This window comes from Nelusetta ayraudi, unplaced genomic scaffold, assembly GCF_046127955.1.
Source record: "Nelusetta ayraudi isolate G7.1 ecotype Tasmania unplaced genomic scaffold, CSIRO-AGI_Nayr_v1 ptg000048l, whole genome shotgun sequence".
NCBI lineage: Eukaryota > Metazoa > Chordata > Actinopteri > Tetraodontiformes > Monacanthidae > Nelusetta > Nelusetta ayraudi.
This window is the reverse complement of record NW_027466098.1, coordinates 14,169,668-14,188,310: the sequence shown is the minus strand read 5'-3', so window position 1 is coordinate 14,188,310 and position 18,643 is coordinate 14,169,668. Positions and strand designations below refer to the sequence as shown.

At 45.1% G+C, this 18,643-nt stretch overlaps 1 protein-coding gene across 5 annotated transcripts in view; it reads left to right on the top strand.

Annotated features, from left to right (window-relative positions):
• LOC142895439 (unconventional myosin-Ic-like) overlaps positions 1-18,643 on the top strand; it is a 45,116-nt gene that overhangs the window by 5,131 nt on the left and 21,342 nt on the right. Inside the window, exon 1 of one of the 5 annotated variants that reach the window (XM_076036490.1) lies at positions 16,761-16,943. The exons of 3 other annotated variants lie outside the window; for them this stretch is intronic. In XM_076036490.1, coding sequence (XP_075892605.1) covers positions 16,926-16,943 — 18 coding nt within the window. In that variant the 5' untranslated portion in view covers positions 16,761-16,925. Of the gene's footprint in view, positions 1-16,760; positions 16,944-17,936; positions 18,092-18,643 lie in introns of those variants that run through there. One more of the 5 variants, XM_076036489.1, reaches the window with a different exon arrangement.

The following is an 18,643-nucleotide window of genomic DNA, read 5'->3' as shown; positions in this document are numbered from 1 at the left end:
ATAATCAAATCCTGCCTCAAAGTCAGTGGAAAATGCTCTCTTGAACCATGTCTGTTTGCTTTTTTGACGTTTTTTCTTTGCCGATATATATATATTTTTTTAACACTCATTACTGAGAGGTACCAGTGCGGCAACATATCATTTATTTGCATTCCAACTCTTAATCCGAGTGCCATTGTAAAATGTCTGCTGTATTGGAGAATATACCTGGAAAGCGTATGAGAGGAATGCAAAGCAATGTGTCTGTGTGGCCGGCACGTTCCCCTGAGGTCAAGCTCCTTGGAACAGCTGACCTGTTGCTTCAAGGTCACCTGGAGGGCAGCTCCTCCCTGCACTCAGCGACCGCCTGCAGCTGCCACTGCTTTTGACCAACTCTTGGATGGATAACTTGGATGCAAGGACATTTTTGAAGGTCCCATATTTTTCAAAAATACACTTTACGGATGCACTTTACCAACGGATGAACAGAACTACATACTTTTCAACAAGTGTGATTAAAATTAATCTCAGTTTTAATTTTGACAAGACCCCAGCAATGTGTTTGTCTTGCTCTCTGAGATCAAACACAGGTACAGGTACAGCACAGCATCAGGTTTAGCCAGACGCTGCCTTTACAAAATGTCTTTGAGGAGGTGAGAACTGAGGGCCAATCATGTTTTTCCTAAATAAACAACTTTCTGAGGCTGTTCTAGCAGGATAAAGACTGAGCAACAAAGACCTGAAAGGGTGCTAGATATAAAGTAAGCGTTTCTCTGACTTTATCTTCACCTTGTTATTTGTAAATCTACATCACTGTTGAATCCACAGTGTTCAGCGCGTATAGCCGGCTGCAACATTATCTAGCAGCGCACAGGACACACATCAATGTGCTTTTGTCAATACATTTTTCCAAAGCAGTTGTATACTCGCCCCAGAGAGATTTATTTAGCTACACTTTCCATTGGGCCGATGTGGCACAGATGCTTCGAGGCAGATCTTTCCCTCGGTGCTTTGCTTCTGGTCTTTTTTTAGTCGCCATGAACTGGGTTTCTGGTGATATTTCTGTTTCGTGGCCACGATAGAGTTGCGGTGAGAGTAATGTTGGTTTGCTTGGAGTTAGAGTATCCTTTCTTCCTGCCTGTTTGTGAGTTGTTTGGCTTTTTCCCTTTTGCTTTACAAACCTTTTGAAAAAGTCGCAGAAATTAAATGATCCAACAGAATGGTATCTATTTAGGGAAAATAGAGTGGCAGGTGTTAAAATCAAGGCTTACTTTTTTTTTGCCTTTCATGTCAGGTTTTGCTTGCTTGAGATTTTTTGTTCCAACTTGTTGTCTGACTTCTTGATCTGATTAAATTCCAGGCAGACTTTGCCACAAATGCTGCATAGTTGTTGTAGTTGATTGATCTCTTCACAGCAGATCCTTCATACTCTTTAGTGGCCTAAACCAGGAGAGTCCACACTTTTTAAACGAGATAATAAATGCAGATCAAATACTGTAATTAGCCATTTCTGTTTTTGAAGGTTTCTATGCTAATGTAACAATTCACTTGCATGTGGATTACTGGGGGGGACCCATAGGATACACCTGCCAGCCAGAACTGCACCACCTCCTCTATAACAGGAAAGGCCCTAAAACATGATATAGACTCGCAGACGGATGTACTTGACCTGTGGTCCAGGAAGTGCCCAGTTCAGGGATTTTATGGCCATTTTTAAGAACCTGTCATCATTACATCCTTGTGGGGTTTGCTTGTCTGTGGCGCCACCTGCACACCTGCTCCTTCAGTGTTGAAGGAGTCAAGGAAGCGTATTTGTCCTTGTGCAAAGTCTTTGTTTTTGTTTTTCCCAATTGGCAGACCATAATGTTTTTTAACTCTGGGTTTTGAGCTGCTCGCTCAATTGAGATAATGCATCAAATAGCCCAAAGACCAAAGACTTGCTCAGGCCAGGGCAGCTGTTTCTGTTTTATGGCTACGTTATGGGACGACTGTAATGTAAACCATGACGGTATCAACAAAAGCACCCACCCTGATGAACATTACTGCAGTGTAAACAGTTGCACCAATCATGCATTGCACAGTCAAGCTGTGCCAACTGGAAAAGGGATATGGATGTTAGTGATGCTGTACTTGTAATAAATCTGACAGCCACAGTTTCTCTTTCCTCCCTTTGTCAGCGTCTGGTTTGCTCACTGTCACCAACCATGTCTTGTGAGTGATCAATGTGATTGGCTGCCACTCCGCCATTCATTTATTGAACGCTGTGACTTGGAACCTTCGTTCATTTTAGAGAAAAATTAATTTTAAATTTTTTAAAAAAAATTTAAAGGAAACAAACAAACATTATCCATATTGCCTTTATTGGTGGGAAATAAGAGCAAGTGGAAGAAATTCTGCGCTGTGAGCCAACACACTGCATAGTTGCACAACGTTAAAGTTCAGGTAAGGGTGGCTGTTACGTGTCGTAAACATTAGGTTGAGTACGCCTGCTCCAATAATCCTGCCTGCACGATGAACCCCGAGCATTAAGACTGGTCCAAGGCTTTGGACATGTTGCTGCGATAAGACAAAGCACAGATATCGGTCGAGATGAATCCATAGTAGGACTGATAAGCGTGCAGTGCAACAGCACTTTCCTGCTGGACTCACGGCCTTTGGACCCATGTGAGCAAAAGTGGCTCCTTAGTCCATTCTAAAATAAAACCTCACTATGCGCTCATTTCCTGTGTGAGAGAACTAAAGAATCAGACTGAGCACCGTCGCAAGATTTTGCCGTACGATAGTTGAAGTCAGTCAATTAGACGCTGATGTTGGCTGTGGGGATGTTTACATGATGACTGCTACTGATAGAGGCATAGAGCCAACTCAGACATGCGGATGGGATGGGAATGTTTGCCATCGTTGGACGGGAATGACTATTGATTTTTGGCTTTCCCAGATGGAGGCCATGAGATGGGAGGTACAGATGTATGATAAGGGCCTGAGATTAACATCATAGCATGTGGAAGCTTTGTGTCCAGCGGAGTTGTGTTGGGTCTTTGTTTGAATCACTCTTTGCTCTTTCTTTGATGGGCTGAAAGTCAGACTGGAGCCCTCATATTTACTGGTGTGGGGAAGTCCAAGCATTTGAAATAAACATCATTTAAAAGAAGAAAATGAATCAGTTGGCGTAGATTGATGTTTTTTTAGAAAACGAGCAGCTGAGGGCAGGTCACATGTTTGCATTGTAAGCACTTCAAATTGGCTTTTGCAAATTTGAAACCGGTTGAACAAGGTTCCATTGTCTTGATATATTATTTTATTGCCACAAATTTCAACTCGGTTTAATATACAGTGCTTGTTTTTATGGATTGAGCCCACAAGACAATTTGACGACTTCCAAAAAATGTTATGATAATTGGCCTTGGTCTCAGTTTCATGTCATTAAATGTTGTGCACTGTTCACTGGACTTCTTTAAAAGGCAAAGCTGGGAGCTCATTCAGCAACACATGGTCATACAGCAAGACTGAAAGGAGGCCGTGCCTGTGTCTGGCAGCGGTCCAGACTTTGTATTACCTGTGTGTTGGTGAATCATTGATTATGAGGGAGTGTTTCAGCCGTATGTGTCCGGACACCTGGCTCATTTTATTTTTCTGCTCACCGCACTGCCCAGATGCTTTAGCTTTTCTGTGTGACTTTTTCCCCACATCCTAGAGTGAGCGGGGACGGTAGGGCGAGCCCCACCCTGCTGGGAATGAATGTTATGAGTGACTGAATTCTGCATCAGCTCACTATTACAGCCTTGACGGCTGTGGGAATGAAAGAAAAAGAAAAAAACAACACTGGAAATGAGTCAAAACCCAGAGCTCTCTTGCCCTTTTTTGTACAAGTTTCCTGAAATGAGACACATACGCTGTCGGTGAACAACAGAACAAAAATTGCATGGACTCTAAGCAAAAGATAAATTGGGATAAAAAGTGGGAAAAAAAAATCAAATCAGTAGATTGTGTTTATGTTCTGATAATGTTTTCCCGTCTTTCCACGTAGCTTGACTGTCTGCCTCTCTTTCTTTGGGTCTTTTCTGTCACTCTCTCTTGCGAGAAAAGGTGATTGTCCCCTGAGAGCCAAAGTGCTCATTCATGTGTACGTGGCTTTCGCTGCTGACGAGCTCACTGGCTCCCTAATCACCAGCATCCCTGTCTCAGATTAACCAGATACCTGCTAATCCCGTCTCATCTGCCCTTGCACTAATTCCACATCGACCAAGTGTGACACAGTGTGTGTGTGTGTCTGTGCAGTGCAACATGTGTGCCAGTCCAGTGCAACTGGCCTAGTTAATCCTGCTGTGCAATTCTCTCTCTCTCTCTCTCTCTCTCTCCCTCTCTCTCTCTCCCTCTCTCTCTCTGTCAGGGCATTGGAATATCACAAAGGCTTATTGTTGTTTCTAAACAAACACCTGAATATTTGTGAAGTTTTTTTTTTGAAGTGGTGCTGCGCAATAATAGACTGTGATGTGTCTCTGAATGCCTGATGATGTGAGTCACTGCAGTCCAGCCCTGCCTCTCACATGGAGGAGGAAGGTGGTGTGGGAAATAATAAAATTTAACCTTGTTTAATATGTAGCCTTTTGCGGTCAGGCACTGCAGGGTGTTTGGTTTATATGTGACATATTGTTTTCTGAGCTATTTCTACACGTCGTTTATTAGTCGGCATTTTATAAGGGGTGTCAGGAGAAGAGAAAGAGGTGTTATGATTTTCAGTAAGAGCTCGACGTCGATGCACAATCTCTTCCACCTAAACAATTGTTCTGCTTCCGCCGATTTTTTGCCAGGCCCACTTCTGCATTAAAGTGGCTCCTGAGTCGTCGAAAGCCTTGTTGGCTTCATTATTGGTGTATTTGTGCGCAACGTCATCCACTGCCACATTATGTCTATCATCATGAGCGAGTGTTCTGAGCTGTGGGAATCCAGTCATAACTGTAATTATGTGAGCGCCACTCTTACGTTTCCTGGCATAGCAGGCTGTTCGCCATGAACGGACTCCAAAATGCAAATCTTAGTGTTTGGGCAAACGAGGGTGCCAATTTTTGTATGTGTGTAATTGTGTCTCCAGTAAATTACCTGGTTCCAGCTGCTGAACCCAATGACCTTTATGTCAGATGAAATGAGCTGAAGATTTTAACTGTTTTTATCTGGCTTCTGTCTCTGCTCACATATAAATGAGGCCAAACCAAATGTATGTCATGATGGTGTTAAAAACCGTGTTATTGGTCCAGCCCCTGCCAAATCAGATCTTTTTTGTAGTGTGAGGTTGCAACATGTGTGTGTACCCTGTTTAACCCTGCTTTGCAATACAGGTTCATTTGTCAGCTAGCTGCTAACTTGTAAACAGGAAACCTGCATATCACAGCTTTTTCTATTCTCTTCGCCCTGGGTCGTTACCTTCTTCATCTATTAATCTTTTTTTTTATGTAAAGAAAAAAAATTTTCTTGGAAGACTGTGTAGACTCAAGCCAGCATCTAGTTCGGTTTCTGAAGGAGCACAGTTTCGCTATATTGATTGTCGTTACACACCATAACTTTTGCATCCTGACTGTTGGGTAAATGAAATGCAATGATGCAACAAGGCTTTTGTGTTGTGAAAGTTTCCCCTTTTTATGTTTTGTTTTGTCACCCGTCAGCACTGTTGAAATGGTTTGTTGTTAGTAGGTGGTGATTTTTTGTGCGTGTAGTATTTTCAGTGTAAGTAGTAATGGCGGTGAGATTGCAACAATCTCAAGTGTTTGGGGAATCTAATGAGTCAGAACACAACTTCTTTCTTGTACCATGTCAATTTGCAGCATGACCAAAACAAACTGTGTGCTTGTGTGTGTTTTTCCAGTCTTTGACTGTGACGACAGCACAGCAAATACTCTAGGTTGCAACTATACAGGCGTCCACTCTCACTCAATACCTTTTGTTAACCTTTAACCAATATCTTTCCATGGATCTTTGAAAAAGTCGGTGCTGTGGTTGCAGGTGAGACCTTGGACCTAGGGAAGGACTGGGCGGGGAGAGATTGGTAATATTAGAGAGGAGTAGAGAAGGATGTGGAACGTTCTAAGCTAGAGAAAGTGCAGCTCTATTGAAACATTACATGAAGGCATGTGCATCAAAAGAAAACAGTCTACATACAGTCTGCAGGAATGTACCAGCAGATTAGTGGAAGTTGGCTTCTGATGGCAGCACATCCACACATTAGTCTTTTATTCCCTTTAGTAATTCTTTGGTATTTTGATGTTTGTCCATTGCTGCTTGAATGTAAATTACGATGACATCCAGGATTTGAGTCTTTCATGACCAAATTGAAGCAGACACCAAACAGTGTTAAAACTGAACAGTCCACAGTGCCAGGGTGAAGATCTTATGAGATCACTCCTCACACACTGCAAAAATTACATTGCAATACCATCTGGGTTAGAAGGTCAATGTTCAGTGTTTTACAATCATATCCATGAGTGCAGTGTCCAATATGGGCCATAAAAGCTTGATTACCCGGGGATATAAATTATCTTATTGTATTGAAGTTTGAATCGCAAGTTAGTTTTAGGATCTGCTTGGAAATCCATGACAAATGTGAATGTTTCTGTGATCCTGCTAGTGGCTCCCACCGGAGCCTTGGAAGACCAACGTCAGCAACACCCACAGTGTGCTAATCCAAGAAAACACTTTTCTTTGGGCTGTAACCAATACATTTTGGGTTTTACAATATAGCACACCCTGTTGGTACAGATTGGAGCTTAAAGTATTTGATAGCATGGTCACATGTTTTAACCGCATCGCCGCCAGTATATCCCAGTTGTTTCCCCAATCGGAGTATTTTTAACTTTCCCACAGCTGTGAGTCGCATACCTCTTGGGCAAATGCAAATAATTGGAGCACTCGTGCGGACATACCATAATGACCGTGCCTCGCCTGGCCCAAGCCTGTGTGAGGGAGTCTCCCGCTGCTTCTCAAGAGACTTTGAACAACTGTTCTGTTCCTTATTCCCATGTGCCGTTTACTAATAGACACACAGGAAGAATATTTTAAGTGCTTGGCATTGCCAATGTTAATGTTACATCATGTTGCAGGGACAGCCTAGGAGTTGTTGCTTGTGTGTGTGTGCAATGTGATGGTTTTATAGCTGCCGGCACATCGTTGACTGACTTTAACAAAATGACCGGTGGTGACATCCTGAACAACAAGCGGGTGTGTGTGCTGATGTTTTCTTTGTGTTTATGGATGCTTACAAAATAAAAATTAGAAAGCAAAATTGAGGGTTAAGAATGGGTCGTCGCTTTTATCTAAAGTTTGAATGCCAGTAATGAAAGTAGTGTCAGTAAGATCACAGCAAGGCGGATGTGTGTGTGTGTGTGTGTGTGTTGGTGCCCTCTGAGACTATTTGTCTCCACAGCCCGACCCTTGGCCATAAGTCTTCTGGGAGAAGATTCCAGAGATGTTGCAATGAGCACCGTTGGACCAAATTGCTGAGCTATCCTCTCGGGTCGGGAGAGGGTCTGCGTTTCGTTATGTTCCCAAAAGACTCCCTCTGAGCTTGGGCAGCCGACACATAAATTTCCACCTATTTGTCTGGTTAAATGCAGATGAATAGTCACATGTCCACCTGAGATCAGTCTCTGCAGAGTTGCACTAATCAATTAAAATCTGGAATCTTGAACATGTCAACCTAATTCCAACCTCACTCAACACCTGTGTAAATAAAACACAGATGTTTTGCGTTTAATCTAAATCAATTGTCGTCATATACACATGTTAATGGTGTTGCTGCAGTCATGTTCAGCGTTAAACACTCTTCTAAACATGCGTTTATATAGCCTAAAGGTACAAAACGAAGAAGATAATTCTCTATGGATATTTTTTGTGGTGGTGCATGCAGCATATTCATTATTTGGAGGAGTTTGTTTGCTTAATTTTAGCAGGTTTTGTTTTGTCCTCCAACTCTGCTGCTATTAATCTGTAATTAGCAACGAGGAAATGCGCAGAGTAAACAGGAAATTCAGTGTTTGGAAAATGTAACGACCCAGTCCAGGCTTTCGGCCCAAATCTCCAGCAGTCAGTCAAATATTATGAAATGCTTCCTTTTTTAAATTTTGTGCGGCAAAAACATTTTTGGTCATCTTGTGGTTTAGCTTACTGGCAACGTACTGGTTGAGAACTCTGGTGCTGAGGGTGATGCAAAACAAGCAACACAAAAGTGAATATTACACTCCAGTCTTGACAGTGTTTGACCGAGAGCTGCTGGCTTCAGGGTGTGTCCAAACAGTCTTTTCCCTCTTTATTAAACATCTGAACCTTGTGGTGTCCTACATGTATCATATGGTTTCACTGCTTATTTTCATCCTAGTAGACAGCTTTGAAACACCAGTTAGACTCGTTGTAACAAGGTTCTATCAGTCAGAATTCACTCGCTGTCTTTGTCGGGGTAGAGCTCCTCGGGCCGGGCAGCCCAGTATTGTTTTAACCCACAGCGAGAGCCCGTCTCCATATAAGGCCTGCTGGGTATAAATACAGCCAAGGGGGCCCTCTGTACGTATGGGAGGAGTGGTTGGATGAGCCAGGTTTAGAATGGATGTCAATGGAAGTACGGCAAAGAGATGGATGGATTCGGGAATGTCAAAGGGAAGTGGAAAGTATCGGGGAGGTGAAGAAGCTCCAGGCGAGAGTCAGCATGGAGGGAGTGGGAACCAGAATGGGGGGAGGTTGGACGAGTAGAATGCTGCCAATGTTTTGAGTGTTTCCCCAGCGTGTCACCACCTGCCCTGCCGACGAGAAGAGCTCGTCGACTCGCTGCGTTACCTCCATGTCTCTGATAACACTGTGTTTTTGTGAGATTCATGTCATCTGTTGAATTTAGATTAGAAGCTGGGACACTGGGATAGTTTGTGCGCTCGGTTGTTGAAGCTACGGCCAAAGGTCATTTTGCCATATCTGGGCTGAAACTGCTGGGATCAGTATTACTACAAGTGTTTTTAAACCTGTGACATTAATTAAAACCACAGCATGGAACAAGTTAAATATGAAACTAACCCGAAAAATCTTTTAAAAAAAACAAAAAAAAAACAGGACAAAGGTTGATCTTGACATATCTGCAGAGATCCCAAAACTCTTCCTTTATGTTTAAACATCTTTTCAATGAAAAAAAAGTCCCCAATAAATTATTCCTGCACAAGCGAAGAAACAAACGTTAGTATTTCAAACTCGTTGACCCCCGAGCAGTTCCTGCAACACACTGGCAGCAGCGACATCCGTATCCAAAAACTTGAAGACATGAAACATGGTGTTGATTTAGCGCAACATTTTTTTTTCTTCAATAAGAGCCCATTAAAGTGCCGGCGGCAGCTCCCATTAATCGCGCAGAAATCTCTCCATCTCCAAAATTCTACCAGCTGCTCGATCCGCTCCCACAATTCTGCCTTCGTCCAATCCAGCAGACACTTGAGGAAATGCCTGCACGACCAGAGCGCTGCCACAGTGGAAAAGTGGGTGTGCTCTATGTGTAAAGCATAGGGAGTGTCTCTATATTTGGTGTCTATGTGTTTAGAAAAAAAAAAACACACCACTTTTTTTTTTTTTTGCTTATTAACTTTATGGCGAAAGCTGCAAACTCTGTAGCTTTCGCCTTTTGTCTCACCACGCTCACATCTGTTCGCAGTGGAAACCTCACACTCTGCTACGGTCTGGTGCACATGGAGAGACACATGCACATACACAAACACACACGCACGCACACCCAGTGACGAGGACAGCCGCGGGAAGGTGTAAGAAGAAAGAGAGAAGAAGAGTTTGGCCGAGTGTCTCTCTCCTCGGGGAAAATCCCTCGTGTCAGACCAAGTCTGGGTTTTGAGAAGATGTCACATATGCCCGCGTACACACACTCACACACACACACACACACACACACACTCTAGCACTCTACTTTAACATTTGAACCATCAGCGAGCACCTTTGTGCCCTCACGCTGTCATTTTTCACCACTTGTGTCCATTTTCTCTGCCTTCTTCTGCCCTCTCCTCTCTGCTTCCCCACTTTTGTTTGCCGCCCACATGGCTAACATTCTTTCACTCTGACATCACAGCCTCCCTGCGCTGCCGGGTTTTTTTTTTTTTTTTCGCTTGAGGTTTTTTTTTTTTTTTTAATGACTTACTCCTTTTAGTCATTTACTCCTTTTTCCAGCCGGGGAATCCTTCCCTGTACATTTATGTTTCTACTAATGTAAAAGAAAATACACGCGCACACAGTTTGTGATTTCATGCCCTTAATTTTATTTCAGCCTCTCAGTCAAGTAACCCAGAGAGCTTTAGCGTTGATATTTTACGAGCGTAAATGATTTAAGGAGTTAAAATGGAAAAGGAGAGCGGGACCGAGGGAAAGTAAAAAAGGTGGAGCTATGACAATCTGGCTCATGTCAGGATCTTGTTTGCATGAGTGTGTTCTGGTGAGTGTGGAAAAGGTAGATTTACAGCAACTTTGCGCGGCCCTTTCATGGCTCAGAGGGGCACCCTTGGACTTTGCTCTGTGATTTGTTAGCGGTGTGCTGTGGTTCTGATCGTCTGGCTTTCCTCTCAGTGACACCTGGATTCCACTGTGAGGAAAAAAGGGCCAGCAGGTCATACAATATTTATTCTTAAAGCTGGTGTAATGACTTGCACTCATGGCCATTACCATGCTAAGGTCTGCGCTTTAGTTAAACCTCTGGAGAGTCGAGAGGAAAACCGGGCCGGCCCAGAGAAACACAATGCAAAGGAATGACAAAGAAACCTGTGAAACAGGGAACTAGTGAATAGTGCTGTATCAGTTAAAACACGTGTTGAGACCAAAATATAGCTTAATCATTGCAGCTACAAGACAAAGCCAGAAATACAGGTTTGTAGGATTAACAAGACTTTTGACTGAGTGTTTTTTTTCAGGCGTCAGCGACAAAACACAATAACAAAAAAAACACAGAAAAACAACACAATTGACTGCCACCGTCCTCATGGTTCTGTTGTTACGGGTGTTGCAAATGCATATTTAAATCACATATGACTTGAAAAGGGCAATTCATTTCCAAGTCCCGCAATTGCTGCACAGATTACAAATCCAACATTTTGCATGTTATGTCCGACTGCAGGCGTCCAGCAGAGGGGCCTCCGAATGGCACTCGCATGCAGAGGAGCCTTCTATTTACTGCCTTTACGCAGCTATGGCGTGGGCGATGTAATTGCACAGTCTGTCATCACCTCGCTGCCTTGCTGAACGACGGCGTTCCTCATGGAAATGCATTCAGGAAGTTGCCGTAGAGCAGCAGGCGTACTGTAAGGGCGTTTGGAGGAAGGCCAGCGACGCTGCGTAACTGCCCAGTGGGACCGACATGCAAGACGCGTCTAGAGGATGTTGTGCTGGAGATGGGCGGAGCCTCAAGTGGACTGTACTTCCCCATCTCCCCTCCCCCAGTATTCTGTTGGAGACCGTCAAGTGATTTTCAGTCATTCTCCCATCATATCTTCACTGGCTCTGTCGAGCTTTCAATTCCTGAATGATGTCACAGCCGTCAAACACTTTTGACTGATGGTGCTTTCCAGAAACGTCTCTCTGTTGTATCACTTGGAATCCAAAATCGACTCCCATTATCTTAGCTTATACAAACCAGGCTGGATGTAAAGCCGCACCCTGCCACAGTTGAGCTCCTGGTAAAACTTTACAAGTCAGTGGCTGTGTGTCTGTCCTCTCTTAGTTTCAAGACAAACACTGCGCGTTAGCGCTGATAAATAACAAAACAACACCTTTTATTTTTTTTTATCCGTAACTTTAATTATTTCATCTAAATAAAGGGTGCTCCTGGCAGTAAGCGTGTGAAGTTTTTCCGTGCCCCCCGTTTGGTGTCTGTGCAGTTGCCCTCTTGTACGTAATTTAAGACGGCTGAATAAGCGCTAAAAATACAGGAAGTACTGCATCGTTATATAATGCGGGTAAAGACACAGGTCGTCTTAAGTAATTTTGTTGTGCTATTTTTTAAGTAACAAGTGATAGAATGCTACGCTGTGAACTGTCACATCCGTTTGACAGTGCGGTTCTCTCTATTTTTAAATCACTCTTTCTGCTGTAAGTCCAGTTAATAGAGGGCTCGGTTACAAAAAGTGTTAAGACGCGAGAGAGAAAAAAACCCTCCGCTTTAATTAGTCATGCGAGGAGCATTTATTCTTAGTCGCGGCCTGCTGTTTGGTCAATAGGGTCTCAGCGAGCGAATCACATGGCACACGAGCCTGTCACACATGCTAAAATGGGGAAATCCTGTCTGACTGTCAGCTGCAGTATGTCACAACTTTTTTTTCGTAATTTTTTTTAAACCATCGACCGGGGGGCCTGTCGTGTGACTAATGAGATCGAAGCAGAAGTGTGTGGCAAGTGGATCAGCTCAGTGTGAGTAATGAGCGAGTTATAAAGGGCACAGCTTTTGAAAGGAAGGCCGCCTCATCCTTTAGCTGGACTCAAGAGTTGGCGAGGCCAGTGACTGTAGATGGTAGATGGAAATCTTTTGTCAAGTTTCCCTGATTCTCTTGCCTCTAAACTCAGTGACAAACACTTGTTAAAAAAACAAAAACAAAAACCAATTGTGACACAGTGATGGGGCAATCCACACATCTTAATCTGCATGTAATGCTTCAGCGCTAAAGAGGTTAATTGACCAGATTTGGCAACCTTTGGCGTCAGACTTGTTCACATTCCCACGCCTTCTTTTTTATTTTTATTTTTGTTTTACAAACCCCGATACCAATGGACAGGGAGTGGAAAAAGTCTAAATATATGTCTGAGCTAACTCGAAGCACACTTTGCCGGAGAGGAAGTGAGAGATCAGGGAAGTTGGGGGTGGAGGGGGAGAAGTGGGGGGGTGCGATCTGAATAAAGAAAAGGAAAGAGGGGCAGGAGGACCAAGTCAAGTTTCCATTTCTGATTTCCCACGGAGTCCAGGCCACTTGACTTTCTTCCCTGACAGTAATCAGCAGGAGCCCAGTTGTTTTTTTTTGTTTGTTTTTTTCTTCCTCTCAGTCTAAGCAACGTGACGCTTCGTTTGGTTTTTCCCCCTGAAGTGCCATTAGGAGGCAGTCATGAGAATGAAGATGTGCATCAATCCTACTGACACAACCTTTTCTTTGATCCTCGCACTGCCTTTCTTTTTATATTAAACCCTCTTGTCATTTCTTAGTCATGGACCTCAAACCTTAATTTATACATCTTAGAGCAAATTTCCAGTGACATAAATAAATAAAAGACTTGCACTTCCGTGATGGCGGCTTATCACAAGGTTGTCCTGCCCTCCATAGTGCCAACATAAAACATTGTTTCCACGTCAACGTGCCCCTCATTGTGCTGTTATGAAATATCTTTTATAGCCACTGCAGCTATAAAAAAAAAAGTGATAGCATGTTGCGGCCGCGGCTGGTGTGTGTAGACAAGGAGTGTCTATCTGCAAGTAGATAATGTACTCGTCAATCTGGTACAAGTAGATTATTGTGTTATAACGTCATCCGACTTGGAAACATGAAAGGCCCTTATTGTACCTATTATAGAAATTTCACTTTTCATTGAGCAAGTTATATCGATTTATTTGACTTTATTGTTGCGGCACTCACAAAAAAAAATTGCATTAAAGTTTTTAAATCATATTCAAAATACTAGTAGTAGTCATAAAAAGGAACCTCTTCTAACCAATCAGGCAATGGTTGGTTTGCTGCAAGATGTTAAAACATCTTTCAAAACTCTAGATTGAGCCTTTAGTTCTGCGTCCTCCTGCACAACACTGGCTTTAGCTTTCTGCCAAAACTGATACTTAGTTGGACCTTTGACCTGATTGTAAAGGGGTGGAACCAACATTTGGGGCTTAGTCCCCACTAACCTGGGGTTTGGTAGGGGGGTTACCCGTGCCCCTTCTGACGCCACAAAGAGCTGCTGTCCAAAAATGAATGTTAAGGCAGGCGTTCTCTGAATGAAGTGACATGTGGTGAAGAAGTAATTCTCTTTCCAAGGTACTTCACTGACAGGCCAGAGGTACAGTTTTACGTAACACGGGAACTTTAACTCGGAAACGAAGAAGCAGCAACTTGGACGAGAGCCTCGGGCGTGAAGGGGTTAAGCTCCCAGGGACAGCTGGCCAAGGAGCCGGTGGTCAGACCCGGCCCCTCCTTTCGTCAGCTCAGCTCGGTGCAAATATGCTGCCTCAGCATGAGCCTGCAGGGAGAGAAAACACACGCACTCCTCTCGCCGTGTGCACGCGTGCCAGAGAAAAATGGCTTGTTCTCTTTCGTCGGATGCGAGCGCAGACAAGCGAGTGACGGAGGGTCCTTGCTGATTACGCTGTGTGCCGAGCAGCTCCGGGCCCAGTGTCTGCTCTCGTATATGCGCCTGTTTCCTGCAGGCTGTCCAGTGGGTTCTCACACTGCAGAGAGAGGGAGAGAGACAGAGAGAGAGAGAGAGAGAGAGAGACACACACACACAAGCCAGATGGAGAGAGAGAACAAGTCTGGACAGCATTACTTAGATTCCTGCAGCGGGGGATCTGACGAACGCTGCAGCGGTCACCATGAATGTGCGACAAGATGGCGTTTTGATGGCTGCTGTAGCAAATATTGGCAAAAAAAAAAAAAAAGACAGAAGCTCCTCATTGGGTCTCCTGCAGACGTGGGTGAACAGCAGAGGGCAGTGTGTAGGCGCAGGCTCTTTTCCCAGGGTGTGTTCTCCTGCTTTGTCGCTGTGCTGCTCTCACATAAGAGTGCAAGAAGGGTCCGGGGGTGAGTGGAGCGTGGCCACAACGACCTTGACTGAGCTGAGCGGAGCTGAGCGGAGCGATGGGAACGGAGACGATTCTTCTCCGGAGCAGTCGCCATCGCTTCTCAGGCTTTACGGGCCAGTAGTTCTCTGGGCTCAGCAGGAAGGAGCAGGTCGTCCTAATGAGGCTTTTAAAAGTTTCCCTTCCTGCTGATGTTCTGCCCTTTGAAGCTCTGGCCTCGCGTGTCCTCCTCTGTCTTAGATTAGCGTGCCACAAATAGTCCAGTGTCGGGAACTCCTCTTTCATGTCTGAGCGAACATGAAACGTCATATTTCATTCATATATACGCCCGTGTAGTAAAATTAGAATGCTGCGTCTGACCATGTGGAGATTTAAAGGGACTCTTTAGAAGGATTAATTTCACTTAGGGCCCCATTAAACATGCTGTCCAATATTATACCAAATTCCTGATCACTATTTTTCTCCTCAGACCTCTGAGAGCATCCTCGCATGAATCTCTGTAAATCTACTGAAGACCTCATACTCGTGCGTCTTTTTAAAACCTGCTAAAACTTGGACTTGCTAAAAATGTTTTGTTTGACTTTTCACATCAGTTGTGGTGTGACCTCACTGGGCGGAGCCAGCACCCGGCTGAGATTTTACTATAATTTGGGTTTATGCACTTCGCACCATTCAATGGAAACGCCTGCAAATTGTACTTTGTCGAAATTTTAGGAATATCGGTTTTATTTTGCGGAAAAACTGTAATGGAAACGCAGCCATTGACAGACAATTCTTGTTAGAAGACACTAATAAGCTAAGCTTTGCAATACATGGCATCTTTAAATTGTAGTTATAAATCGCAACGTAAAGTCGGAGTCTAATTGGTCTCTTGGTTTGGACTCACTCAAAGTTTGGGAATTGTCCGCTTTTTTTGCTCTTTGGCTCCTTGCGCTGAGTTAAGCTGATTTTCAACTTGTTACTTCATACTCTTGAAATGAGTTCCAATCATCCCATGCAAGAAGACGAGCAAAACTCTCCACTGAGGCTTTGGACGTGGGAAAATTTCATTCCTTGTCACGATCAGCCGTCGGGCTTCCCTCTCGCTTCCCGCTGCCCGTGCGGGACTTCCAGTCCTGTGAGCCGCAGGAAAAACAAAAGCGAGCCTTCCCTCTTGTTGTGGGCAGCGCACGGCCGTTGCCTGCGAGACGTCAGCTGTTATTAGTGCTAACAAGTCGGACGCAATGGTCCGCCGAGGCCTTTTGATGTGCAGCGGCGATCCGGACTAATTACACTCCCCTGTAATGTCATTGGACTAATGACGGTGAGTGTGGAACACGTGCACGTGCGCGTCAACGTACACGTGAACCTACGGGTGAGCCGCCGTCGGAGCTGTCGAGGTGCTGCGCAGCTCCGCTGGTGGGAATTCTGGCGGCCTCGCTGCTTCCCCTCGCTGAGGATGAAAATGGGGGAGAGCAGGGAGCGAAGGGAGAGGCGAGAAGGGCGGAGGGAAGGAAAAGGAAACTCCTTTGGCTCAAACGGACCATTATTTATTAGCTCGCGCAGCCCGTACTAGCTTAAGAATCTCCCCGTTTTGTCACACAAGTGTGCTGGGAAGTGCATGCACTCGTTACCCCTCTGACACGATTGCCCCGCTGCTCTCCTCCTCTCATCTGTTCAGGGGCTGTCAGTGCCAGAAATATGCACATATGAAAGGGTTTTCTTTTACGCCCTCTCCCCCCAATCCTCCCCCACTTTTTTTTTTTTTTAGAGCAGCCAGAAGAAAGAAAGGAGTGTGGGGGGGGCAGAGACCCGTGATAGGTTCTTCTAAGCATTATGAGGAGGGAGAAGGAGAAGGAGAAGGAAGGGGGGTTATGTGTCACCTAAGCCAGGCACTATTTCCTCTGGAGGAAGGGAGGGAGTGAGGGAGGGAGTGAGGGAGAGAGGGAGCAGCAGAAAAGTGGGGAGCCGGGAGTGGAGGAGCGCCGGCGAGCAGCAGTAAGAGGAGAAGCGATGGCAGCTGGGCTCCGGGACTGAGGGGAGAGGTTCTCAAAACAAACCCAGGGATAAATAGTGGTGGGACGCCGGCGCTGGAGGCCACATTTCTCAACAAGCGGGACCGTCGGCACGGCGGGAAGGAAAATACCGCCGTCCCGGAGCAGCCGAGAGCAGGCGGGCAGCCATGAAGTACCGACCTTTGGTGAGAGCGGCAGAAACACGGGGTTCATCTCACGTGCAAGAGTCGCTGGGAATGTGGTGGAAGTTAAGAGGGAGCAGGAGTCGGGGGGGAAAACTGGCCCAGGTGGGTTTTACTGTTGGCTGGACGAGATGCTTTATTTAAAAGTAACAACTTGACTCCAGTGAGGAAGGTGAGAGACGCAGGGAGAAGGTTTAACAGCTACCTGGACGTGTCTTTCTTTGGCTTTTCATTCAGAACTGTTTTACTTTTACCGAGGAAGGACTTGACAGCCACACCTGATGCATCTTGTGTCCAGTTGAGCAAGTGACATTAAAACTAGTCACTAATTGAGTTCATCAGGATTTTCTTGCGGTGTAGTGGAGGGTTTTTTATTTTAATTATTGTTCTACTATTATGATTTCCTCTGCAAAACAAACATGTCAGACACATTTGAGAGCTTCACGGCCAGACTGAGTCACTGGAATTCTTCATTCTGTTCACTTTTATTCATTCTTTTCTTTGCACTTTGATTGCTATTTGCCATGTCGGTGCCAGAGCTATTTGTATTGAATGCTTTTGATATCCGAGAAGGTACGCCTTCATCACCCTTGTGTGTGCGTGTGCGCGTGCGCGTGTGTGTGTGCTGCCTCAGGGCGAGGCGATCACATGGGGGTGTTGTGTGGTTGAGCAGCATTCTTTGGTTTTCACTCACAGTAGCAGCGAGCATCTTTCCAATGAAACTGTATCACACGTCAGTGTCCCAAATCAGATTTGACCCTTCCAACTGTTCCTGCACATGAGCGCGGTACCTCGGAACAGCCGTCAGGGATTGATGAATTTTTATGAGTGGAGTTATGTGTGCTGCTGCTGCTGCTGCTGCTGCTGCTGCTCAGTGCGTGTGCAGGGCAGAACACATGGAGAGATTCCTGACACAGTTGTCATTGCTGCCTGCAGGGCATGTGTGTCTTGTGTCAGCTCAATAGGTAGTTTATGTAGGGCGAGACTCACTCTCACTGAGCTGGCTGCGTCCGTTCACCTTCTAAACTGCACTCGCTGTAAATGCCGTTGACACTGAATGAGTGGAACCGCCTCGAATGAGACCCCATGATACCTGGAGCAGGGAATGACTTGGAAAAACGATGGTTTCCACAGAGTATCGCTGGGGTCGGGTAAGTTTGCAGCATTCCTGAATTCTCGGACTCAGAAATTCTTCGCTGTAAGGATCCGACTCGAGGTTTAAAGTTTAAAAGGTCGCTGGCTGGTCTTTGGATTGAGATGATGTCAGGGAGGGGCTGGACTGAAGCTTTTTCAGGGGGGTAAAAGTTGCCTGAACTGAGTGAAACCCAAGGTGAAACTCAGCCACCCATCAAGGGTGGAGGAATCAGATCGCTCTCGTTATCCTGACTGACGCTCCTCGGTCCACCTGTAATACGAGAGGATGTGTGCAGCAGATTTAGCTGTGTGGTTATTAATTAAACTTTGGATATTGCAGCCATTGCTGGGCAGCGGCTCACCTTGAGCTGCCTAAAAAAAAAAAATATTATTACTTTTTTTTTTTGCGGGGGTGGGGGCGTGGGGGGGTCTGTGACACCATGTTTAGTCGTTTGTGTGTGACAGTTTCCGCTGCTGGTTGTGGTGTTTTGCCCTCCCTGCAGCCTGTGCAGCCTGCGGGATGCTAAGCTAGCTCGTCCCACCTGTCTGACAGCTCCGCAGCCACTGTT